Genomic DNA, 27,413 nt, shown 5'->3' with positions numbered 1-27,413 from the left:
TTTTCTTGGAAATCTCCAAGCAGTTTCCTGCCTTGGGGGCTTTGTCCTTGCCATCCCCTCAGCCTGGAATGCCTGCTTTTAAGGCAGCTGCTTCATTCTCATGCTTCAGTGATGAGCCAGGACGTCACCTCCACCGAGAATCCTTCCCCGCTAATGTATGCCAGGCAGCACCCTGCCCGCTCCCACCCCGCCAGCACTTCCTGTTTACTTCCTTCTGAGAGCACTTCTGACAACATAACTGTATTGATTTTTGTTCACTGCTCAACCCTGGCATCTAGCAAGGTTCCGGGCATACAGAGAAACCTGACATTCACTGAGTGAGTGAATGACAGAATAAGCGAAGGAGGAAGCTGTCATTTGTCCATTTTACAAGTGAGGAAATTTAGGCTCCAAGGTGTTAAAATTATTTGTCCAAGGTCACCAAGGAGCAAAAGTTATTATTTTAACTGTGGTTCCCCAGGCCTCCCCTTTACCCCACCACCATTCTCACTTCCTTTTCCCTGCTACATTTCCACCAATCTGGAAAGCAGAACAAACCAATGCAAGTGTTTACAGTGTGATTTCTTAAGACTTCAGTGCTCCATTTCTTAAGGATATCTGCCTACCAAACCCTCTAAGGCAGCAGTCCCCAACCTTTCTGGCACCAGGGACCAGTTTCCTGGAAGACAATTTTCCCATGGATGGGGGGTGGGGATGGCTTCAGGAAGATTCAAGCACATTACATTCACTGTGCACTTAATATTTTTATTATCATCACATCAGCTCTACCTCAGATCATCAGGCATTAGATCCTGGAGGTTGGGGACCCCTGCTCTAAGCTATTTCCCTGGAGTATTTCCAGGAAGGCCAAATTAATAAAAAATATATTACCTGGAGAGAATGGTTCTGTCTCTATGTCTGTCTACATACACACACTTTTTTCCATCTCTGAATCTTCTAAACAAATACAAACAATAAAATCAGATGTAAGGAAGAAAGTTCAGAAAAGGGTAAATGAAGGAAGAAAAAAAATACAGATAAACAGAATGTAAATTTTAGTATATAAGAATACAGGTGATACAGTATTGTACACAAGCTATGTGGACCATAGTTCTGACCATATGCTTCCTAGGAGTCAACATAAAGTGAGCAACATGATCAGTTATACAACTCATCCTGGAGATTTAAAAAGATTCAATTCATTTCCAGGAGGAGCACAACTCTTCCTGTTTCAAAGCCCTGACAGAAATTCCTCTTGCAGGTTGTTAAAACAAAAGTATGGTAGGATACAGTAATCAGTATTCTAAACTACAACTTTATAAATAAATATACAAGCCTCACAAAATAACATCTTAATAGACGGGGCTGGTATAATGCCAAAATCCATGTAGTAATGTATTACTGCCTTGCTATTCAGAGCATGATCCCTGGACTGTCAGCAGCACCTTGACAGAAATTCAGAGTCTCAAGCCTAATATCAGGTCTGCTGAAAGAAAATCTGCATTTTATTAACATGATCTGTAGGTGATGCCTATAATGTTAAAGTTTAACAAACACTGGTCTAGTGGTTAAGCTTGCTTTGAGGTCAAATTTGTAAGAAAGTAGTGTTCATTCACACATTCAACAAATACTTACTGATACCTTGGCAGTAGGAAAGGATTTTTTAAGCTCTTACGGAAACAGGAAAGGATTATTTTAAACATAATATCAAAGGCACCACCATAAAGGAAAATACTGGTAAATGGGATGCTATTAGAACTGAGAGATGAAGCAAAGCATCGAAAATATTTCCACCACAACCAAAACAAGGAAAGTTGAGAACCCACATATGTACCAGGTACAATCTTAATGCTTAAGTCCATCAATGAAATGGAAACCCTTTTTTATGGAGCTACATTCTAAGTTAAGAAGACGTAAAGAAAATAAGTTAAATGAAGCAAGAAAAGGGCCTAAGTCAGGGGACAGGTGGCAGTCTTAAATCGGGTGGATAGGGAAGGACTCATTTAGGAGATAACCCAGACAAGGTCAGAGAGCTAACTATAAAAAGAGATAGGGGGAGAGTATTCCAAGCAGAGGGAAGAGCGAGTACAAACACCCTGAGACAATAAATGCCTGAAACAGCAAGAAGGCCCGTGTGGTTGAAGCAGAGTGAGCAAAAAGTAGAGTAGGTAAGCTGGGGTCAGATCACATGGCGCTTTGTCAGCCATTTTAAGGATCTTGGCTTTCACTGTGAGATGAGCAGCCACTGGAGAAAAGGAAATAGGGAGCCATTGCAGGACGTTGAGCAGGGTAGTGACATAATGAAAAGTGTTTATAAGCAGCCTGGTTTCTCAGAGGTACATGGAATGGCTGGAGTGAGAGAAACTAGCTGAGAGTACTAATCCCAGTACAGGGTGATTCACTCATTCAACTATTTATTAGGTAGCAGAGATGTGTCAAGTAGGGTGGGGAGGAGTTAGACCAGGGTGATAACCGAGGGCACTGCCAAGAGGAAAGTGAATATAAATGACATTGGAGAGAAAGAAACCCAGGGCAGAATGACAGATTATTCATAGAGAAATGACAGAAGTTTGCAATTCAATTTAATCAAGGTTTATGGATCATCTACCGAGGGCAAAGCCATATGCAGGCTAGGACATGGGGGTGGGGATGGTGCAGAAGACTTGTATTTTCCCCTCAAAGGGCTTCAAGCCTGGCATGCTTAGCATCTGTCCTTTCATGCCTGAACTTTTTGGATGACCACAGCTGAGGCTGCCACTGAGACTAGCTGATTTACTCAGGTTAAGAGCTTTTCTTTGCTTTAAAAAAAAAAAAAAAAAAAAAAACAGCCTTCGAATTTGTTCTGTCTCCTGGGAGCAGGGGCTAGAGCACCTCAACTTGATTAGTATAAAAAGATAGATCCAGTTTGGCAGCAGGGCACAAGAGAGGTCTTAAGAAATGTCTTTGTGCATCAGCACTGCAGACTGGCCCTGGGCCACCAGTCTTCAGGCAAGGAGTCCTTCTGATCGGTTGCCACCTGCGCATGACCTGATAGTTCTCCCACTCTGCCATTCCATTCTGGAGAAAAGCATAGAAAGGGAAAGCACCATGTGTAAGGAAAACAACTAGGGGGAGAAATCCCCACAAACCTGAAAATCGCCTGCTACCAGACTGCAAGGTCTGAGGAGCAGATGCAAATATAATGCAAATGATATGTAAATAGCCTGGTGGCCTTCTCAGAGGTTTTCTACAACTGGAAAGGCCCTTGGGAAACTGCTAGCTGGTAACAGTGACTCCAAAGCAGAGTGAACTATTTCAAGACAACTTTGTCACACAACCCTTTGCTTCCCTGCTAGCACAGTGCACAGTCTTTGGTAATCTTTCTCACTTGAATTAACCTCATCTGCTATAAATTAAAAAAAAAAAATCAAGACTGCCTATGTAGAGGTTATCTAAGTTAATTACACTTTAAAAACACTGTGTACCTTTAATTTGTCTTCAAACGCTTCTCTCACCCAAATGGAGCCAAGTTAAATGTGTCACTTCCTCCCTAAACAGTATTTGGCTCCAGTGGATTATGAATGAAGTGCTTCTCTTTCAGTTCTAGTTACTATGATCCTTTGGAGGACTTTTTTTTTTTTTCCCTACACCACAGAAACTGGCACTCTCTCTTCTAATATCCACGCGCTGTATTCAAAGTGAATCCAGGAAAAAAAAAAATAAATAAACAACAACAAAAAAAAGCAAACACATATAGTTGTGAAATCCGATTCACTTCAAGGAGCCCCTGGAAAGCTATTCATTAAGAAAACCTGCCCTGTCAAGTATGCTGTCGTCTTGACAATCCTAACGATTCATTTTAAAATGGGGGGGGGGGGGGCACTTTCGATTACAATAGTGTAGAATTCTGTCTACATTTATGTATTTAAAAGAGGACACTCCCCTCAGAGATGCATTTTATAAGACCCGTGCAATTTACTGAATAGAAAGCAACACAGGAAGCACATACAGACCCGGGGGTCGCAGAAACAATTTACCTTCACCTTAATGATGGAAACAGTACTAGCATAGATCAGCCCATTCCCAAACTTCTATGAGTTTCTAGTACTCTGACATGCGAGGGTACTTCAGCTTTTGACAGGAGGGTTTAAAGGAAGGGAAATCTCTTTCATTTGGGATATTAAAAAATCTCACTTGAAAGGACCTCCAGACAACACCTGGGCAAAGAGGCATTTGGGGAGATGCCATGTCTCAGTAAAACACGAACAAAGAGCAAAGGCGCATAATCCCAACTGAGAGACTGAAAGCAGTGGGGGGAGGGTGGGGCGGGGGGAGACGGACAAAAGCAGGGGATAAACCTCAAGAGCCTCAAGAAACCAGAGTCAAAAGAGTAACAAAGAGAGATGGAGAACAGCCCGGGCGCCGCTCCCGGAGCCGGGAGCCGGGTGGTAGGGTGGCACGCGCCCCCTTGCGGCCGGGGTGGCCTCTTACCTCCTGGGCGAGTTTCTGCTTGAGAACGAGTGCGGCGCACAAGTAGCCCGCGCGGCCCACGAATAGCTCGTCGGAGCCGCACTCGAGGAAGGAGACGGGCGCGCAGACGGCGCACAGAGCCCGGAACTTGCCCAGCGGCTGCACGTAGTCGGGCCGGCCCAGGGCGTGGTACACTAGCGTGGCCACGGCGTACACGCCCGCGCCCCCGAGCAGGAAGGCGGCGCGGGTGTCGGCGTCCGGCTCGCCCCACTCCTCAGCGCGGGCGCACGCGTCGATGAGGCGCTTGGCCAAGCGCAGGTAGCGCTCCCGAGCCCCGGCGAAGAGCGGGCTCTGAGAGACGTGGTAGAGCATGTAGGCCACCCCGGCCACGCCGCCGTACAGTCCCCACTGGCAGCTGCTGGCCGCGGCTGCCGCCCCCCGGCCCTCCGGGCCGCCCCCGAGCGGGGGCAGCTCCTGGAGGATGCGCTCGATGGTGGCGGTGACCAAGGGCGCCACCGCCTCCTCGCACTGGCCCGCCAGCAGGCTGCCCTGGTAGTCATCGAAGCGATTGGCAAAGCAGCGTTTGGTGTCCATGCTACCGCCCGTGCCCCCACCAAGGCCGAGCCGGGGTCCGCTGGAGGACGCGCCTTGCGGTCCCGCGCACCACCTCTCGCTCTTTGAGGCACTCGGATGGCGGTGGATACAGCCGGGATGGAGCGAGGAGGCTGAGACGGGAGGTGACAAGAGGAGGCGGGCGCGAGGAAGCAGCGCGGAGCGGATTGCCAAGTGGGGCACCGGACTGCCGCGAGGCTCCCTAGTGGCCCGGGCGAGCGCGGGGGATGTGCGTCGTGCGCCCCCCTCCCAGAGGCCGCGCCCTCGCCGAACCCGCCCCCTCCTGCGCCGCCGCAGCTTGGCTTCCTCGCCAAGGGGCCGAGGTGATCTCCGGCAGGACCCACGCGGGGGCCGCGCCACTCCTCCCGCTCCGCCCCCGACTCCTCCCCTCTCGGCGGAAGGCCAGGGACGCGCGGGACAGCGAGCCGGAAAGCCGAGGCTGGGCATATGCACACCTGGCCGGGAGGTGAAGACCTCGAGTCCCTCGTGTACTCCGAGGGTCAGCAGATCAGCATCACCTGGAGCGCGTTAAAAATGCAGAGGCTCCTACTTCGCCTCCGACCTAATGAATCACAGTCAGCATATTTAGCAAGAGCCCCAGGTGATTCGCATGCACAGAAAAGGTTGAGAAGCCGCCGAACTTGTAGAGGCTTCTGGGAAAAAAAGCTAAGCGCCCTCCTGAAAGTTGTGTTTTCGTCTCGGTCACTTTGGCGTTCTCAGTCTTCTGAGTGTTTCATCCCAAAGGCTGAGGGATTTGAATGCAGTAAAACAATGAAGTGCCCCATAGGGAAACTTTTCCTCAGCCTTGGCTGTCGGGTTGTTTTTTTCGGAATCCCCAGGAGTAGAAGTTCAGAGAACCACACCAGGATAAGGTAAGGAATGGAGATTCTGTCTTCTAGAGACCAGCCCCCCAAACCTATTCAGGCACCTTGTGGACCCCATAAATGACCTGAGGTCATTAACCAGTGAAGTTAAGGGTAAATGCTGCTGAGAATTTTAATTCGGCATTTTGAACCATTTTCTGTGTGTCCTTAGTTATTTCCTTCACTCTTTTCTTTCTTTCCCATGTTTTTTTCCTTCTGTCGCCCTACCCCCAACTCGTCCCACCTCAGGCATATTTGAAGAGGAAAAGTTAAAATTTTACATAACCTCCTGCTCCTTCTGTCTAACTCAGCTTGCTCCTTGCAAAGTCTGGATCACGTAGGTCATGTAGTGTCAGAAAGTGGGGACTTATAATACTAGGAACTGGGGTTTATCTCACTCACCCTTGTCCTGCTCTTTGCAATTGCCCAGCCCCTACAAACCTGCTTAATCATGCTTGTCCGTGTAAAGGTCAGGGATCCCCCTCCCCATCTTGACTACTGTTCCCAGTTGCGGGAAACCCCTTAGTTTAAACCAGCCTGTTAGCAGCTAGTGTTGCCCACTATGGTAGGTCTATAAAAACTCTGTAACCCCTTTGTTCGGGGCTCAGAGCTTGGAGTGTTAACTCCTCTGAGCCCACTGGCGTAATAAACCTGAGCTCCAACTCTCCGAGTGTGGTGCTTGGTTTCTTGAGAAGTCGTTTCTGCAACATTTTCAGTGTCTCCTGTGGGTCTCAAACCCTGAAAATAGATGGATAAACAAAATAGACATGGTCCTAGATGTTGGGGAGGTTACAGTCCAGTGGCAAACACAGAAAGTGAACAATGACACAAATGAATTGCCTTTCTTTTGCTCAGCTGTTTTGAAATGACTCTTCCTTTCCCCAAGTGTTGGCCAGTGAAGGCCAAAGAGGTCATCTTTTCCAGGGGTATTTGCATTTTTATAGGGACCGAGCAAGCCACGAAAGAATAAGTGACTCATGGAAAAGTTTCTGACACTCTGGGGAGAGCAACTGCTTCACTGACTTGAAAGGCCAGTTTTGCTTGGAGGTAATTTTTTTCCTCAAAAGTGTTAATAGTCACAGTGATTTTGGAAGCAGAGATTAAATAGCCTGCTGCTCTGTCCTTGCTTGATATGCTCTGGGGAGGGAGTTCAGTTGGCCATGATGATTGCCAGGACTGACATCCAAAGAATGGATGGTATGGCCTCCATTCTCCTGTGAGTGCCAGAACAGGTTCATTTTTCATTATAATAATAAAAAGCTAAGTCCACTTGTAGGCAGGGAGTTCATTGTTGAGCTAAGGGTGTCAAAGGAGCAACTGGAATGTTTGATTTGTTCTGGCTTCTTCCTCCTCCATCAGCTGTAGTAGGCCTTAGGAGTGATTTCTACCCCTTTAGGTGCAGAGACATTGTTGTAGCTGCTAAGTTGCTTCAGTCGTGTCCGACTCTATGCGACCCCATAGACACCAGCCCACCAGGCTTCCCCGTCCCTGGGATTCTCCAGGCAAGAACACTGGAGTGGGTTGCCATTTCCTTCTCCGATAAGTGAAAGTGAAGTTGCTCAGTCCTGTCAGACTCTTAGCGACCCCATGGACTGCAGCCCACCAGGCTCCTCTGTCTATGGGATTTTCCAGGCAAGAGTACTGGAGTGGGGTGCCATTGCCTTCTGTGACATTGTTGCAGGGAGGAAGCCAATTCTGACTCCATGTTGGAACTGTTCCTTTGACTTGCTTTTAGTTGCTTTTGTTATTATAATCATACAGAATGGTTTGCCTCAGAGGATCCTGCCCCTTTGCCTGACTCTTAAAGTGCCTTTGTTCAGAACCCTGTCCACCTGTGGATGGCAGTAAGAAAGAAATTAACACATCCCCTGCCTGAAACTTGCCATGCTAGGAGGTGTTTGCCAGATTAATGGCCTTTTTACTTTGCTTCCTCACTTTCCCTCACCTCTGACCTATAAAAGAACCTGACATCCAGACCCCATAAGATGGTTATTTTGAGGCACTTGCCTGCCATCTTCTCGGGCTGCCGACTCCCCAATTAAAGTCTCTTCCTCACCCCAACACCTCGTCTCTTGGATTCATTGGTGTATCATGTGACAAGCAGAGCAAGCTTGGACTCGGTAACAACATCAAATGGAAACCTTCATAGGCAGAAAGGAAGCCATATTCCACTTTATCCCCCCCTCACCCTTGTCATGAATCTCCAGGCAACTCTGTTAATTCTGACTGATTATCCTTCCACACTGCCCAGCACCAAGGTAGTGCCAAGAGCAATGACAGGGACATGGGCTGATTGCTTTCAAAATAATACTGGAAGCAGGTATCCAAGAGAAGGAGCTCTGCTTTTTTACCAGTTGTGTCCCCCTGCCACCCTTGTGCCCTGCCTTGCCCCCAAATGCTGCATTTCAAGCAACCACAAAATCTTGTGGCATAGGACAATAAGTGGATTGCTCATGGGCCTGGGATCGTGGCGAGGTTCTGGGAGTGGGCTGACTGTTGCTTGGGGAGACTGGGTCGACTAGGCTCTGGTCCATGTCTCTCATCCTCAGTGCTTCAGCCCCAGCATGCCTGCCTTTTGATGGCAGAGAAACAAGATTCGAGGGGGAACAGGCAGGACTTCTGTAGGGCTGGTCTCAGAGCTGACACATTGTTGTCTGCCTTATTCAACTGGAAAATCACACCAGGAAATACATGGTGTCTTTATGGAACTCCACAGCTACATGAGTACATGTGTACAGGGTAGGGTGAAGTATTAGGGTTCCAAGGAGTTTCTTTTGGACAGTGATACCCCCAAGTAGAACAAAGGTCATCAGATGATTGAGAAACAGTCTGGTTTTAATGCAGGAAGGGAGAACCCCTTCCAGGGCCCAAAAGTGGGCTCTTGTCTTACACTCGGATATGAATTGTTCGAGGAGACACATGTGCTGACAAAGCAAGAGACTACTGGGAAGAGTCGCCCGGGCAGAGAGCAGTAGGGTAAGGGAAACAAGGAGAACTCCTCTGGCATGTGGCTCCCAGTCTCAGGTTTTATGGCGATGGGATTAGTTTCCGGGTTATCTTTAGCCAGTCATTCTGACTCAGAGTCCTTCTTGGTGGTGCACACCTTGTTTAGCCCAGAGGGATACCAGCGAGAAGGATTCTGGGAGGTGGTTGGACATGTGGTGTCACTTTTTGACCTTTCCTGAACTCTCCCAGTTGATGGTGGCTTATTAGTTCCGTGTTCCTTACCAGGACCTCCTGTCATAAAATAATGCATGCAAATGGTTTCTATGGTGCCTGGCCAGAGTGGGTGGTTTCAGTCAGTGTGCTTCCCCTAACAGTTTGGGAGAAGCAAGAGATGGGTGGTATCCAGTAGCCCTCTTAAACTCACAGGACAGATGAACCCTTTTACCTGTAAACCTCTTTCCCAAAGACCTCACCACTTGTGGCTGTTGGACAATTACCTGGCAAAACTTAGCCTAGAATATTCTTTAGGGCAGAGTTAGCTAGTTAGACCATGTGCAGTTTTGCCTCTAATGGTGATTTAGTTAATTTGCAAATAGTGTTGTTTATTTTTTATTAATATGCATCCATTAGAATACACCATCCACAAGGGTACGGCTTGTTGCTATATTTGCTTACTCATCTGTGCAAAGAACCTGGACTACTCCCTGGCACATGTAGTAGGCACTCACCAGAAGTTTGTGAAAGGATGAATGAATTGCCATAAGAGCACCACTGACAAAGTCAGCTGGGGTGTAGCAGGCAGAGTGAAGCCTGTATTGAATCTTGACTTGATTAAACTCCCACTGTTTTCCTGGATCCTTCTGTTCTTGTGAATGTGTGAATGTAAACATTTTGCAGTTTCTGCCTCCATACTTTGTTTCTCCACCAAGTCTGGTGACCTCTATACTTTACCTTGAATTCAGTGACTTCACACATGCTATTTTTAATAACTAGCCCTGTGTAGCAGGTTATATTTTCCAAATATGGCCCCAGCAATATCTGCTCTGCCACATGCTTCCCTGCAACATGACCTTGACACTCTTCTCATCAGGAGGTAAGGTATGTACCCCTCCTCTTGAATCTGAGTGGGCTTATGATTTACTTGTAACCAATGGAATGTGATCAAAATGACACAGCATGCCATACTAGGCTAGGTAATAAAAAAGATTCAGCTTCCATGTTACATGCTGGCACGCTCCTATTTGGAGCATTGAGCCGCCTTGTAAGAATCTAAGTGAAGCTGCCATTTTGTAAGTAAGTGCAAGACAACATGGAGAGGCCATTTGTAGGTGCTTGGATCAACACCCCAACTGAGCGCATCAACTGACAGTTATGTGAATGAACCACCTTGGATATACAGCCTAGTTGAGCCTTCAGATGACCACAGCTCCATCAGAATCCTAGGCACTCAGAAAAGACAGTATTCCAAAATAATTATTCTACTTGAACTCTTTAGAAGTATCAATGACTCTGCAAGAAATATGCAGCCTATACAAACCAGCCAAAGCCATTTATTTCACCCTTACCTGCAAGATTTTTCCTGATACTTATAGAATCTCTAGTAGCATTTGCTGACAGGCAGCTCCCTACACGTGGTTTCTGTGATCTTGCTGAATTGCTCAGTTCTGAGCTCTTCCTCAGTATTTCCTTAGTAGGCAGATTATGCAAAACTATGGACAGAAAATAGTTTTAGTGGGTTTATCAAGGAACTCACGTAAAAATTATGCAAGGCTATCAGGAAAAATGTTAAAGGGTTCCTCTAATACAAATCCTTGCTTTCTAAGGGTGACCATGAAAATAAAAACAGTCATTGTATAACTGTCAAGCCTCAACACATAAGTTTAGTACATTTTATGGGATAAACCATCTGAAAAATACTTTCAGAGTTTTCCAAAGTTTTGCTCAAAGTGTGCATCCTGGAAATGGTTTTGATAATTGAATCAGTGCAATGTCCAGTTCTTATAGCACATTTTCTTTGGAGATGCATCTCTGATTTTTTAAAAAAATTTTGCACTGTATTTGAATATGATTTACAATGTATTGGTTTCAGGTGTACAGCAAAGTGATTCAGATATATATATATATATATATATAGAGAGAGAGAGAGAGAGAGAGTGCGCGCGCATGTATGCTCACCAAGTTGCTTCAGTCATGTCTGACTCTTTGAGACCCCATGGACTGTTGCTCGCCAGGCTTATCTGTCCATGGGATTCTCTAAGCAAGAATACTGGAATGGGTTGCCATGCTCTTCTCCAGGGGATCTTCCCAACCCAGGGATCAAACCCATGTCTCTTATGACTCCCACGCCACCTGGGAAGCCATATATGGTAATCTCCAGGTCCATCCATGTTGCTGCAAATGGCATTATTTCATTAATTTTTATGGCTGAGTAATATTCTATGGCAAATACATACAACATCTTCTTTATCCATTCATCTGTCAGTGGACATTTAGATTGCTTTTATGTGTTGGCTATTATAAACTACACTATAGTTAACATAGGAGTTACTGTATCCTTTCAAATCATGTTTTTTCCTGGATATATGCCCAGGAGTGAGATTGCTGGATCATATGGTAGCTCTGCTTATAGTTTTTTAAGGAACCTCCATGCTCTTCTTCACAGTGGCTTAACCAATTTACATTCCTGCCAACAGTGTAGGAGGGTCCCCCTTTCTCCACACCCTCTCCAGAATTTGTTCACAGACTTTTTGATGATGGCCATTCTGATTGGTGTGAGATAATATCTCACTATAGTTTTGATTTGCATTTCTCTGATAATCAGTGATGTTGAGCATCTTTTCATGTGCTTTTTGGCTATCTTTATGTCTTTGGAGAAATGTGTATTTAGGTCTTCTGCCCATTTTTGATTGGGTTGTTTGTGTGTGTGTGTGTGTGTGTTTATGTTGAGCTGCATGAGCTGTTTGTAAATTTTGAACATGAATCCCCTGTCAGTCACATCACTGGCAAATATTTTTTCCCATTCTGTGGGTTGTCTTTTCATTGTGTTTACAGTTTCCTTTGCTGTGCAAAAGCTTTTGAGTTTAATTAGATGCCATTTGTTTTTTGTTTTGTTTTAATGTATGTTGCTCTAGGAGATTGAAAAATGTTGATGCAATTTATGTCAGTGTTCTGCCTATGTTTTCCTCAGAGTTTTATAGTATCTGGTCTTACATTTAGGTCTTTAATACATTTTGAGTTTATTTTTGAATATGGTATGAAAAAATGTTCTAATTTCATTTTTTACATGTAGCTGTACCATTTTCCTAACACCATTTATTGAAGAGATTGTCTTTTCTCCATTGTATAGCCTTGCCTCTTTTGTCATAGATTAACTGACCAAAGTTGCATGGGTTTATTTCTGGGCTTTCTATTCTGTTCTATTGTTCTATATTTCTTTTTTCTGCCAGTACCATACTGTTTTGATGAGTGTAACTTTGTAGTATAGACAGAAGTCATAGAGCCTGATTTCTCCAGCTCCGTTTTTCTTTCTCAAGATTGCTTTGGCTATTAGGGGTCTTTTGTGTTCCCATACAGATGGTAAACTTTTTGTTCCAGTCCTGTGAAAAATGTCATTGGTAATTTGATAAAGATTGCATTGACTCTGTAGATTGTCTTATGAGTATATTCATTTTGACAAGACTGATTCTTGCAATCCAAGAATGTGGTATATCTTTTCATCTGTTTGTGTCATCTTCAATTTCTTTCATCAGCATCTTATTTTCAGAGTAGAGGTCTTTTGCCTCCCTGGTTAGGTTTATTCCTAGGTATTTTATTCTATTTGATGCAATGGTAAATGAGATTGTTGCTTTAATTTCTCCTTCTGATCTCTCGTTAGTATATAGAAATGCAGCAGCTTTCTGTGTATTAACTTTGTATCCTTCAACTTTACTGAATTCATTGACGAGCTCTAATAGTTTTCTAGTAGCATCTTTAGGATTTTCAATGTATAGTATCCTTGCAATCTACAGTGACAGTTTTACCTATTTTACATTTTGGATTCCCCTTATTTCTTCTCTGATTGCCATGGCTAGGACTTCCAAAACTATGTTGAATAGAAGTGGCAAGAGTGGACATTCTTGGCCTGCTCATGATTTTAGAAGAATTGTTTTCAGATTTTCATTGTTGAGTATGATGTTAGCTGTAGGCCTGTATTATGTTGAGGTGTATTCCCTCTATGCTGATTTTCTGGAGAGTTTTTATCATAAATGAGGGTTGAATTTTGTCAAAAGCTCTTTATGCATCTATTTAGATGATCATATGGTTTTTATTCTTCAGTTTGTTAATGTGGTATATCACTGATTGATTTGCATATATTAAAAAATCCTTGCATCTCTGGGATAAATCCCACTTGTTCGTGGTGTATGATCCCTTTAATGTATTGTTGGATTTGGTTTGCTAGTCTTTTTTTTTGCTTTTGCTTTTAAATTTTATTTGTTTTTGGCTGTACTGGGTCTTAGTTGCTGCCTGCAGGCTTTCTCTAGTTGCAGTGAGCAGGGGCTACTGTTCATTGTGGTACGTGGGCTTCTCATTGCAGTGGCTTCTCTTGCTGCAGAGCACAGGCTCTAGGGCACATGCAGGCTCAGTAATTGTGGTGTGTGGGCTCTGGTAGTTGTGGCACATGAGCTTAGTTGCCCCCTAGCATGTGGAATCTTCCCATAGCAGGGATCAAACTTGTGTCCTCTGTACTGGCAGGAGAATTCTTAACCACTGGACCATCAGGGAAATCCAGTTTGCTAGTCTTTTGTTGAGGATTTTTGAGTCTACGTTGGAGAAGGCAGTGGCACCCCACTCCAGTACTCTTGCCTGGATAATCCCGTGGACGGAGGAGCCTGGTAGGCTGCAGTCCATGGGGTTGCTAAGAGTCGGACACGACTGAGCGACTTCACTTTCACTTTTCACTTTCATGCATTGGAGAAGGAAATGGCAACCCACTCCATTGTTCTTGCCTGGAAAATCCCAGGGACGGGGGAGCCTGGTGGGCTGCCGTCTAAGGGGTCGCAGAGTCGGACACAACTGAAGCGACTTAGCAGCAGCAGCAGCAGAGTCTACGTTCATCAGCCTGTACTTTTTTTTCAGTTGTATATTTGTATATTTGTCTGGTTTTGATATCAGGGTGATGGTGGCCTTATAGAATGAGTTTGGGAGTGTTCCTTCCTCTTCAATTTTTTGGAATAGTTTCAGAAGGATATGTATTCACTCTTTTCTAAATGTTTGATAGAATTTGCCTGTGAAGCCATCTGGTCTTGGACTTTGGTTCATTGAAAGTTTTTTTTTTTTTAATATCTATATATGTATTTATTTATTTTGGTTATAGGAAAGACAGATTTTATATCTGTGTATAGTTGATTAACAATATTGTATTAATTTCAAGTGTACAGAAAGTGATTCAGTTATACATACATGTGTATCCATTCTTTTTCAAATTCTTTGATTCATTGGAAGTTTTTAAACCATGGTTTCAATTTCAGTACTTGTGATTGGTATGTTCATATTTTTTATTTCTTCTTGGTTCAGTCTTGGGAGATTGTACCTTTTTAAGAATTTGTTCATTTCTTCTAGGTTGTCCATTTTATTGGCATATGGTTGCTTGTAGCATCTTATGATCCATTGTATTTCTCTCGTATCCATCATAACTTCTCCATTTTCATTTCTAAATTTATTGATTTGAGCCCTTTTCCTTTTTTCCCTTAATGAATCTGGCTAAGGTTTATCCATTTTGTTTATCTTTTCAAAGATGCAGAAAAGGCTTTCAGTTTCACTGAGCTTTTCTTTTTTCTATGTCTCTCTTTCATGTATTTCTGCTCTAATCTTTATGATCTCTTCTAACTTTGGATTTTGTTTGTTCTTTTTCTAGTTGCCTCAAGTGTAAGGTTAGGTTGTTTATTTTATATTTTTCTTATTTCCTGAGGTAAGATTCAGATCAGATCATGTTGCTATATAAACTTGCCTCTTAGAAGTGCTTTTACTGCAACCCTTAGTATTTAGATTGTCATGCTTTCCTTTTCATTTGTCTCTAGATGTTTTTTATTTCTTCAGTGATCCATTGGTGGTTTCTTAGCATATTGTTTAGTTTCCACATGATTTTATCACAGCTGCACCCCTCCTACCTTCTCATTGTGGTTTCTTCTTTGTCTTTGGAGGATGTCTTTTTTTGGTAGGTTTCAGCATTTCTTTTTAATTGATGGTTGTTCAGCAGTTAGTGATTTTGATGATGTTTCCATGAGACAGACTGAGCTCACATCCTTCTACTCTGCGATCTTGTCTCCACCATCAGGTCAAGTGGTTTGTTCAGATATGCATCTTCTGGCCTCCAAGAGCCAAGCAGCATGATGTGGCTGCCTTACTGGTTCTCCGTTCTCCCATAATGCACCAACAGTAGCCGCCTAGGACAGCTCAGTTGGGACCTCAAGGCTGCCTCCACAAGTTGAAACCAGATACCACATCTCTGTTTTTTTTTTTTTTTTTTTTTTAAGCTCAGAAACCTTATTGGAAATTTCTCCTGCTTCTACTCTTTCTGTCCTCTATAGGCTGTTCTCAAAATAGCAGCTAGAACGATGTAGGCCATATCATCTAACTGATGATGTCAGTGTTTCACAAGGTCCTTGAAAGTAAAATTGTGCATTGGACGGCCTAAAAGGCTCACAGGCATCTCACCCACATCATTTCCCTGACTTCTCCTCTTTTTCCTTTTCTTGCTCCTTCAGTTCCAGCTACACTGGCTGCCTTGATGTTCCTCAAACATATTAGTTATAGCCTTAACTTAGAAAGTTTCCTTTGAAGTTTCCCCTTCCTGGTATACTCTTCAAATGAAATGCTCATGGATTTGCCCCTTCACATCTCTCTCAATGAATAGGTCTCTCCCTGACTTGTTATTTTAAGTTACAACCCTTCCCCCAATCATTAGTGTCTAGAAACTATATACTTTCTTTTCTTTTCTGTCTGCCTGCACTAGAATGTAATCCCCATGAGGACAGGAATTTTTGTCTCTCTTGTTGCCTGTTTTATCCCCAGCATCTGGATTAATGGTGTGACACACAGTATTTGCTTAACAGATATTTATTGATGTCTGTAATACCCTTCAGAATATTGAAAACTTCCACCAGTCCCTAACTGATGGCTGATCTTTGCTGTGTGCTTTGATGACCAGTTTCCTGGTTGTGCTCCTCTGCACAGGCAGCCATAAAAATGTGCATTTTTGACATACGATTTGATTCTTGTCTCTCTTTCTATACCTCCAGTATTAATCTCTACTTCCAGTATTATCAATGTGAAGCTTTTTTTAGCCATTATAAGCCAAACATAATCATGGCAGAATCAGACACCGGGTGCAGTAAGTAAATGAACTGGTGCCCTTCACTCCATCTGAAGGAGGGGCAGCCCAGTTTGATCAGTCACATTGACCAAGAGCAGATAATAATGCACACCCTACTGTATTGGATGTGAGAAAGATATATTTACTATTTTTCTATGGGTACTATAATGTGTGTGTATGGATATAGGATTTGAATGTACTATAGTAAATCATTGTTGTATGACAGTGCTAAAACCGATATGCCTCTATTTTGTTTATTTTTATTTTATATGGGAGTATAGTTGATTTACAGTGTTGTGTTGGTCCCAGGTGTACAGTAAATATTTGCCTCTATTTTAAATTGATGAATCTGTGTCATTACCTTAAGTCAACAAGTGCAGATGGAAGTGTTCATTTGGTTAGAGTAAATCCTTTAGCTTGAATATTATAACAGTTTCCTACATGTAGTCATTTCCAAGGTTTTCTCCAGTATTCAGGATATTAAGAGGAAAGGAGTGGTTAAGGATCTCTATGGTACTATAGCTCAACAGCTGTCAAATAATAATGTAGTAATGAATAATGCACTAATACTCCTGCTTTTCATCTTATGGTAAAGCAATATTTCTACTTCTACATCTATAGTTCTCATTGTTGGAAGAAGTTTCAATATCAAAAATACAGTTTATTCTCTAATACGGTCACTCTCTAGATATTTGCATGAATGAGAAGGCGATGGCACCCCACTCCAGTACTCTTGCCTGGAAAATCCCATGGATGGAGGAGCCTGGTAGGCTGCAGTCCATGGGGTCGTGAAGAGTCGGACATGACTGAGTGACTTCCCTTTCACTTTTCACTTTCATGCATTGGAGAAGGAAATGGCAACCCACTCCAGTGTTCTTGCCTGGAGAATCCCAGGGATGGGGGAGCCTGGTGGGCTGCTGTCTATGGGGTCACACAGAGTTGGACACGACTGAAGCGACTTAGCAGCAGCAGCGGCAGCAAGACATAGTTAAAGGATCAGATATGTCTCAAATAATTGATAATTGATTATGACTTTGAAATGTCAATGCTCACACTTTTCCAACTGTTCTCAGTGTGAGATTACTTCTGAAGATAGCTTGACCCTGTGTTCCTATGAGGTACAATAAGGAGTGATATGCAGAAAGAACCTGGATCTTAGCCCATAATCCACAAGGCAGAAAAACCCATTACCAGATGGCCAAAGAAAGATAACTGCTTTAGGTTAGCAGAGATGAAAAGAATTATGGTGCTGGAAGAATCCAAGAGATAATTAATGTAATCCGTTGCTTAACAATGAGGAAACTGAGACCTCTGGCAGTCATAAAATAGGAAGTTACTGAATAGTTTTAAAGAGGAGAGAGATGGAATCATATCTGTGATTTAGAAAGCTTATTTTTCTGGAAAACTGGAAAATACGCTTGAAAGGAGTAAGATGTATTGGGATGATAAGTAAAATAATCAAGAAGTGAGGAAATCTGATCTAGGTCTATAGCAGGAAAGATGGACAGACTTAGAAGGACTCGAGATATTAAGCAGATGGGATTTACAGGGTTTGATTAAGACTAGAAATGGGAGTAATATAGGATAAGAGTCAAAGATTATGGCTGTTTTCTGCTCTGGACAGTCGGGCCAGTGGGGATGCTGTACACCAAGCCAAAGGATACAGGCAGTAGAATAGGTATGGAGTAGGAGGCAAAGGAGAGTGGCTAATACAGTTTTGAAGCTGCCACGTATGACTCTATAGTCATTATGGGAGTGTGTGTGTGTACAAAATTTCAGTACTCAAGTCCTGAAAATGCACTCAAATTTCAGGAAGACTGGCTAAAGGAGGCTGATGGAGGTCAGCTTTGAAAATGCGATATAGTGATGATACAGAATGAGGCGTGTGGCTAGACTTCAGAATGAGGTCTGTTGTGCTTGCTAACCCAGCTTCCATTACATCCTATCAATAACATCTTGAGTTTCCTTTAAAAGACAACCATCCCCCATTACCATAACATGTGATCTGAGAGGAGCTAAACCATTTCCATGTTCCCAAGGGGAAGCATATATCCCAGGCCTGCCCTAGGAGAAGTAATTCTGAGCTTTCTTGGCTAGAAACATTGGGAAAGCTGGGGTTGCTAAACTGAAAGGATTAAACATACAGTTTCTGGTGGCCATCCTGTGATGGCAAGGAGAAGGCAAGCTGAGGATCAGGCCATACAGTGGAAAGCAGAACTGAGTAACAGATGAAAAGTGTGACCTGATAACATTGTTGGCATGCCTGCACATGGCCTTTGCTGAAGAACTCTTCAGTTATAAGGCTCAGTACTTTTCTGCTTTTGCTCAAGGTGGTGACTGTCATTTGCAAAAGAAAGATGGCCGGACTGATTTGTGTTTTTGATCATTTGAAGTACTTTGCCATGATTGTTTAGAAAAGCTGGGTATACAGGGAGAGGAGCAAGGAAAATGTTTGAAACAGTTGTGGAGGCATGTTTGAGGGAATCATTGAGAACAAGAATTGACTGAGAACAGCTCTCGAGCAGTGATTTAGTGGAGGTGTTTAATTGAGACCTAATGTCAAATTCTTCACCAGATCTAACCGTGTGGCCTTGGGGAAGTTATTTAACCTCTCTGAACGTCAATTTTCTCATCTGTAAGTTGGTAATGATAATAGAATCTTTCTCACAGAATGTTTAGGGTGATAATTATAAAGGGTATAACTTGTTGTCTAACACTGAATAAATGTTAGCCTTTGTCTAAAATCATCATTTTTCTGCATGTAGTTGTTTCAAGCAATGAATTCCCATTGCCTGCTTACCACCTTCCCTTTCTCTTTTTCTAAACTGGTTCTCCTTACAGAGGAGTCATGGATGGGGCAGGGGAGAGGGTTTGCTTATTCTTTCTCAATGATTCCTAAATCAAATGTGTTCCATTTACAAGCCTAAATAATTTTCTTTTTTTAGTGTGACAAATTCAACTTCTAAGGTGAAAAGAGAAATCATGCTGTGTTTTTCAGCTTTAATGTGATCACCGATAATAAAGATTCAAGTTGACAAAATTTGTTGTTAATGCATGATACAGAATAAAAGCAATCTTTTTCTAGGTTTTTCTGGTTCTACAGTGGTAAGAGTAGGCAGGAAAGTAAAAGCATGCGACATAAAGCCATACAGGTGAGCATGTCTGCAAAGACAGCATAGGCATGTACTACATGAGGTGGATATTTGACTCTGGTTTTCAGTTTCTTAAACACAATGGAAGCTTTCCATAATTTCTCTATCCTCTATCACTGTCTCACAATTTTGAAGAGAAAACCTGCAAGATATCTTTGGCGTGTTGGTTATTTGAGCTGCTTCTGGAAAGATTGATAGAGAAATCTAGTTTTATTAGTGGCTGGAAGTTGTACAAGACAAACTTAAGAAATCAGTATATTCAGTCTTTTCTTTCTTTTATCTATAAATGTATTATGGGCTTCCCTGGTGGCTCAGAGGTTATATTAAATGTATTTATATAAATTTTATTTATGTAAGCTTTAAATTAAATTTAGTTATATAAATTTTCTATAGATCTATTCATTTTTTGCTGGATGTTGCTCTGTGTGGGGTTTCTCTAGTTGTGGCAAGCAGGGCTACTCTCTCATTGCTGTGCACAGCTTCTCATTGCAGTGGCTTCTCTTGTTGTGGAGCATGGGCTATAGTGTGTGCAGGCTTCCATAGTTGCTGCTCTTGGGCAGTAGACCACATTCTCTATAGTTGTGGCACACAGGCCTAGCTACTCTGAGGCATGTGGGATCTTCCTGGATCAGGGATCAAACCTGTGTCTCTTGCATTTGCAGGCCAATTCTTTGCCAGTCATCCACCAGGGAAGTCCTGTTTTTTTTTTTTTTTTTTTTTCAATTAAGATGTCTATAAAATCATCAATATTATCTTTCTATTGAACGTGCAGGTAAGTGGCTCACATGTGATCACTTGAAATTCACAGTTAGAACCTCCACATAACTGAATCTTCAGTAAAGTTGGTTTTTATTCAGATGGGGACATTAAGCCTTTTTTCCTGTCAAGAACTTTGTGCATTTGGACTTTGAGTTTCATATTAGACATACAAAAATGGAACTCAGATATAGAATACTAGTGAATGCAGAAAAGATAAATAGGTAAGTACGTATAAATGATGAGTATAAAAGCATCTGAAAGATTGGCCTTCTATAAAAGGGAGCCTGGCAATAAGTCAAAGGAATAGAACATCATGACAGTCTAATAGGTTCCTGCTGCCAGATAAATGTCATGGAAAAGCAGAGATATTTATCTCATCCTAACATTTATTTTAAAATCTGAGGTCTATTATCTCTCCTAATGGCTTTATTTCATTTACCAAATGGTTAAATATAAATAAAATGAGACCATTTATTTAATACAAGCTGACGTGGGTTTCTGATGCAGACTTCATATCCAGACCAAAGAAAGATGTGTAAAAGAGACTAGCTAAGGGGTTAACATCTGGATGTCTGTTCTGGTCTTTCTAATTAACCAAAACAGCATGAAAGTCATTGTTTTCCTATGGGTAAAATAGAAATAAATAAAAGAGGAGGACTTGCTTTACTGGGAACTATAAGTTTATGCATTTTAATCGTTTCTTTATTTTTTATTGAACTATGGTTGAATTACAATGTTGCATTAATTACTATTGTACAGCAAAGTGATGCAGTTATATATATATACACACACACACGCACACATTCTTTTTCATATTTATTTCCCTTACGGTTTATCACAGGATATTGAATATAGTTCCCTTTGCTCTATAGTAAGACCTTGTTATTTATCCATTCTATATGTACCAATTTGCATCTACTAATCCCAAACTCCCAATCCAACCCTCTCACACCCCCTCCCTCTTTGCAACCAGCAGCCTAATATCTATGTCCCTGATTCTGTTTCATAGATAGATTCATTTGTGTCATATTTTAGATCCCACATATAAGTGATTTATGGTGTTTGTCTTTCTCTTTCTGACTGATTTCACTTAGTATGATAATCTCTAGTTATATCCATGTTGCTGCAAATGGCATTATTCCTTGTTTGTGGCTGAATAGTATTCCATTGTATATATTGATGGACATTTAGATTGTTTCCATGACTTGGCTATTGTGAAGACCGCTGCTGTGAACATAGCGGTGCATGTATCTTTTGAATTACAGTTGTGTCTGGATGTAGGATCCAGCAATCCTACTCTTTGCCCAAGAGTAGGATTGATGGATCATATGGTAATTCCATTTTTAGTTTCTGAGAAACATTCATACTGTTTTCCACAGTAACCACACCAACTTACATTGCCATCAACAGTGTAGGAGTGTTCCCTTTTCTCCACACCCTCTCCAGCATTTATTTGTAGACTACTTAATGATGGCCCTTCTGATTGGTGTGATGTGAAATTTCATTGTAGTTTTGATTGGCATTTTTCAAATAATTAACAATGTTGAGCATCTTTTCATGGACCTATTGGCCATCTGTATTTCTTTTTTGGAGAAATATCTATTTAGGTCTTCTGCCTATTTTTTAATTGGGTTTGTCAAGTTGTAAGAGCTGTTTGTATATTTTGGAAATTAAGCCCTTGTTGGTCACATTATTTGTAAATATTTTCTCCCATTCTGTAGATTGTCTTTTCATTTTGTTGATGGTTATCTTTGCTGTGCAAAAGCTTGCGAGTTTTATTAGGCCCCTTTTGTTTATTTTCATTTTTATTTCTTTTGCCTGGGGATCAGTTCACTTCAGTTGCTCAGTTGTGTCCAACTCTTTGCGACCTCATGGATTGCAGCATGCCAGGCTTCCCTGTCCATCACCAACTCCTAGAGCTTGTTCAAACTCATGTCCATTGAGTCAGTGATGCCATCCAACCATCTCATACTCTGCCATCCCCTTCTCCTCCTGCCTTCAATCATTCCCAGCATCGGGGTCTTTTCGAATGAGTCAGTTATTCGCATCAGGTGGCCAAAGTATTGGAGTTTCAGCTTCAGCATCAGTCCTTCCAATGAATATTCAGGACTGATCTCCTTTAGGATGGACTGGTTGGATCTCTTTGCTGTCCAAGAGACTCTCAAGAGTCTTCTCCGACACCACAGTTCGAAAGCATCGATTCTCTGATGCTCAGCTTTCTTTATGGTCCAGCTCTCACATCCATACATGACTACTGGAAAAACCACAGCTTTGACTAGATGGACCTTTGTTGGCAAAGTAATGTCTCTGCTTTTTAATAATGCTGTCTAAGTTGGTTATAGCTTTTCTTCCAAGGAGCAAGCATCATTTAATTGCATGGCTGCAGTCACCATCTTCAGTGATTTTGGAGCTCAAGAAAATAAAGTCTGTCACCGTTTCCATTGTTTCCCCATTTATTTGTCATGCAGTGATGGGACAGAATGCCATGATCTTTGTTTTTTTGAATGTTGAGTTTTAAGCCAGATTTTTCACTCTACTCTTTCACTTTCATCAAGAGGCTGTTTAGTTCTTCTTTGCTTTCGGCCGTAAGGGTGGTGTCATCTGCATATCTGAGGTTATTGATATTTCTCCCAGCAGTCTTGATTCCAGCTTGTGCTTCATCCAGCATGACATTTCACATGATGTACTCCGCATATAAGTTAAATAAACAGGGTGACAGTATATAGCCTTGACGTACTCCTTTCCCAATTTGGAACTAGTCTGTTATTCCATGTCCGGTTCTAACTGTTGCTGCTTGACTTGCATACAGATTTCTCAGGAGGCAGATGAGGTGGTCTTATTCTCATCTCTTTCAGAATTTTCCACAGGTTTTTGTGATCCACACAGTCAAAGGCTTTGGCATAGTCAATAAAGCAGAAATAGATGTTTTTCTGGAACTCTTTTGCTTTTTCTATGATGCAACAGATGTTGGCAATTTCATCTCTGGTTTTTCTGCCTTTTCTAAATCCAGCTTGAACATCTGGAAGTTCTCAGTTCACGTACTGTTGAAGCCTAGCTTGGAGAATCTTGAGCATTACTTTGCTAGCATGTGAGATGACAGCAATTGTGTGGTAGTTTGACTTCCCTGGTGGCTCTGCCTACAATGCAGGAGACCCGGGTTCAATCCCTGGATCGGGAAGATCTCCTGAAGAAGGAAATGGCAACCCACTCCAGTATTCTTGCCTGGAAAATCCCTTGGATGGAGGAACCTGGTAGGCTACAGTCCGTGGGGTCACAAAGAGTCGGACACAACTGAGCGACTTCACTTTATTTTTTCACTTTCATGCATTGGAGAAGGAAATGGCAACCCACTCCAGTGTTCTTGCCTGGAGAATCCCAGGGACGGGGGAGCCTGGTGGGCTGCTGTCTATGGGGTCGCACAGGGTCGGACACGACTGAAGCGACTTAGCAGCAGCAGCAGCAGCATGCTGCTGCTTCAGAGGGCCTGCAGTACAGGAGACAGACAACAGAGGGAGCAAGAGATTACAAACCACTGGGAAAAAACCCAGCAAGTCCCTCTAATTAACAATTTACATGCACAAGTTCAGAGAAGACACATCCACAGAAAAGGTTTGAGAGGCCCCCAGAATCTTTAACTGGGTTTATTGGTAAAGGTATTTCCCTGTATTCAGATGGTCCATAAAGACTGGAAGAGTTGACTCCTTTTTCAACTGTGGAGATACCAACACAAAGTTACAAGGAACACAAAGAAGCAAGGAAGAATGGCCCAGTCAAAGCAATAAAATAAATCTCAAGAAACTGACAATAAAGAAACAGGAGTATGTGAATTACCTGGCAAAGAATTCAAAATAACTACCATAAAGATGCTCAAGGATTTCAGGAAAAGTATTCATGAACATACAGGTGGTTGACAGGCACATGAAAAGATGCCCAAGATCACTATTTAGAGAAATGCAAATCAAAACCACAATCATATATCACCTCATACCTATCAGAGTGGCTATCATCAAAAAATCTACAAATAACAAATATTAGTTTGCCTGCCCACAGTAAAGCCAATATACTTACACCAGGTTATGGTAAAGAAAAGCACAGCATTTACTGTAGGGCACCAAGCAAGGAGTAAGGGCAAGTCATGCTTAAAAGACTTGAACTCCCCAAAGTATTTCAGGGAAAGGTTTTAAAAGCGAGAGAGGGAAGGTTGCAGAGTGTGTAATCAGTTCATGGACAGTCTTTTGATTGGTTGGTGATGAAGTAATAAGGAGTCAACATCATAAGCCTTCTGGTTCCAACTGGTCTGAAGTCTCTATGCTTATGCTCCTTCTTCCACCTCTTGGGGATTTCAGTAACTTCAAAACAGCTCAAAGGATTTGGCTCAGAATATTACCTGAGCTCTTGAGGAGGAGCTAAAGGTCCTTGACTTTGTTTAATGGCTAAAATATTATTTTCTCTTGTTTTCCTGTGTTACTGTATTTTCTTCTCTGATTAAATTTGTTGGCATTTGGGGAAGACTTAGGGGGCTAAAGTTCTTCTACAAACAAGAGGCAGGCAGAGAACATGGTCGGGGGGTGTTCTTTCCCAGGAAGGCCCCATGGAGTCCTCAGTTACAAAATTAAACCCAAAAATAACAAAAGGGAGGATATTATAAAGATTAAAGTGAAAATAAATGGAATGGAGAACAGGAACTAAAAACCACAAAAGTAAGATTTTGTTTTTTGAAGAGAACAACAAAATTAACAAAACTTTAGCTAGACTAAGAAACAGAGGACTTGAAATCAGAAATTAAAGAGGAGACATTACAACAATGCCACAGTAAAATAATGGTTTATGAGACTAATAGCAAGTATACACTAAGAAATTGGATAACCTAGAAGCAATGGATAAATTCCTAGAAACATAATTTACCAAAAGCTGAATTATAAAGAAATAAATCTGAAAAAAATTCTTAGTACAACTAGTAAGAATATTAAATCCATAATCAAAAACTTCCCAATAAGTAAAAGCCCAGGATCAGGTGGCTTCATGAATGAATTCTGCCAAACAATTTAAAGAATAAATAATGCCAATCCTTTTCAACTCTTCCAAAACAATTGAACCAGAGGGAAGACTTCCAAACTCTCTTTATGAGACCAGTATTACCCTGATAACAAAGGTAGAAGAAAATACTTCAAGAAAACTACAGATTGATATCCCTGATAAGCATAGATTAAAAAAAATTCTCAAAGAAGTACTAGCAAACTGAATTCAACAGCACATTAAAAGGATCGCACACTATGATCAGGTGGGATTTAATCCCTGGGATGGAACATACCCAAATTCATAAATGTGATACAGCATATTAACAGAGTTAAGGATATAAATCACATTATTATCTCAATATATGCACAAAAAGCATTTTACAAACTACAACGCCCTTTCATGGTAAAGACTCTGAAAAAGCTACATATAGAAAGGATGTTAACACATCAATAAGTATATATGAAAAAATTGAGGAGTTCACACTTTGTAAGTTTTAGTGAGAAGCAGAGTCTACCTCCTCTTAGAGAATAGGGAAATACCACACTGATTTTTCCCAGCCTCCCTGTAGCTAGGACGTAAGTACATAAGTCTGTTTTGGTACTCAGATACACTTGTCATTCCATTCAGACTTTGGGCTGGAGCCAACTTTGCATAAAATCCATAGCTGTGGCGATTCATCTTGGGTGGAAAGTATGGTTGTGTCAAGATAGAGTTCCCAGGGCAGCAGAGACAGAATTCTAGTGGCAGTGTGTAATGTCTGACACTGTGGTAGCTATGGCACAAACTATAGTATCCACTGCCCAGAGATGGTGGTAGCTGATTTCTCAATAGGCTGTTCTGCTGGGTCATTTAGGTCACTGTCCCTGCTTTAATAATCTCTGAGCTTAGCTCTCCACTTCTCTCAGAGTTGCTATGAGCTACCCAATTTCCTGTAACTAAATCACTTTTGTGTTCAAATCAGCCAAAGTTGTTTTCAGACTGAAATAACCTCCAATCTCTGTAAGTGTTCCTGGGTTCTGTTTTCTCCTGATCTTCCTTGTTCCGACACTTTCAATTTGAAAATAATTTCCCTCAGTGGAAAAGCAATAGAAACAGAAGAGCAATCATTTTGACTTTGCTTCTATCCTCTGTTATGACCCAACAAATACTCCTATAGTTTCCTATATCTTCTTGCTGAGAAAATAGTTTTTTAAAGAAGACTGTATCTTATTTTTGCACACTTAATGGCTTAAACTCTGTCTTCTTAATGCTTCCCCTAGATCTTCATGCTACTCCTCCTCCTATTTGGTTAGTTGCACTGTCTTTCCTTTGTCTTTCTGAAATCTTTGTTGCTCAGCAAATACCCTATGCAACTACATTAGATCCTTTAGATGCCTAAATTAGGCAGAATTCAACTCAATTTCTCTACCTGGGTTTTGCCAAAAGGGAACTTACAGGCTCATAACCAAAATATCCTGCCTTGGCTGGAATCAAGTGCTAAAATAATGATGTTAATATATCTCCTTTCTTTCTCTCCCTCCCTCCCCATCCCTCTCCCTTAGATCTGGTGTAACCAAATAACTAAATATATATTTTTTAAACAAGGGAGAGGCTTTACAATCCTGGTTATACTTACTAGAATTCTTTTGGTTGCAAGTGACAGAAACCCAAATCAAACAAGTTTGGACAATCAATTCAGCAATTTATTGGTTCACAAAACAGGGAGATAGTTAAACCTCTCTTCTTCTCTCCCTGTCTCTTCTGCATATGTTGGATTCCTTGTTAATTTCTTCCTCTTATACTGACAAAATAGCCAGCATTAGACAGTGGAGACAGCCTTAAGCGTTAACACCCTAATGGGCCTCTCTGGTGGCTCTGATGGTTAAGAATCTGCCTGCAATGCAGGAGACCTGGGTTCAGTTCCTGGGTCAGGAAGATCCACTCCAGTATTCTTGCCTGGAAAATCCCATGGAGGGAGGAGCCTGGTAGGCTGCAGTCCATGGGGTCGCTAAGAGTCAGACACAACTGAGCGACTTCACTTTCACCTTTCACTTTCATGCACTGGAGAAGGAAATGGCAACCCACTCCAGTGTTCTTGCCTGGAGAATCCCAGGGACGGCAGAGCCTGGTGGGCTTCCGTCTATGGGGTCGCACAGAGTCAGACACGACTGAAGAGACTTAGCAGCAGCAGTAGCCGTGGTGTAATTATTATTATATTTTCACCATTTCTTACTTAAAAACCCTTTTGATGAATTTATTTTAAGGAAAACGTCACTTGCTTATTTACATATTTATTTATTTTTG

At 42.0% G+C, this 27,413-nt stretch overlaps 1 protein-coding gene across 1 annotated transcript in view; it reads right to left on the bottom strand.

Annotated features, from left to right (window-relative positions):
- The window catches only part of LANCL3 (LanC like 3), a 113,088-nt gene extending 107,658 nt beyond the window's left edge, over positions 1-5,430 (bottom strand). Inside the window, exon 1 of the mRNA XM_027534420.1 lies at positions 4,450-5,430. Coding sequence (XP_027390221.1) covers positions 4,450-5,022 — 573 coding nt within the window. The 5' untranslated portion in view covers positions 5,023-5,430. The remainder of the gene's footprint in view (positions 1-4,449) is intronic.
- Between the last annotated feature and the right edge of the window lie 21,983 nt (positions 5,431-27,413).

This window comes from Bos indicus x Bos taurus, chromosome X (assembly GCF_003369695.1).
Source record: "Bos indicus x Bos taurus breed Angus x Brahman F1 hybrid chromosome X, Bos_hybrid_MaternalHap_v2.0, whole genome shotgun sequence".
Lineage (NCBI taxonomy): Eukaryota > Metazoa > Chordata > Mammalia > Artiodactyla > Bovidae > Bos > Bos indicus x Bos taurus.
The sequence above is the reverse complement of the archived record's forward strand: the minus strand, read 5'-3'. Positions and strand labels throughout refer to the sequence as shown.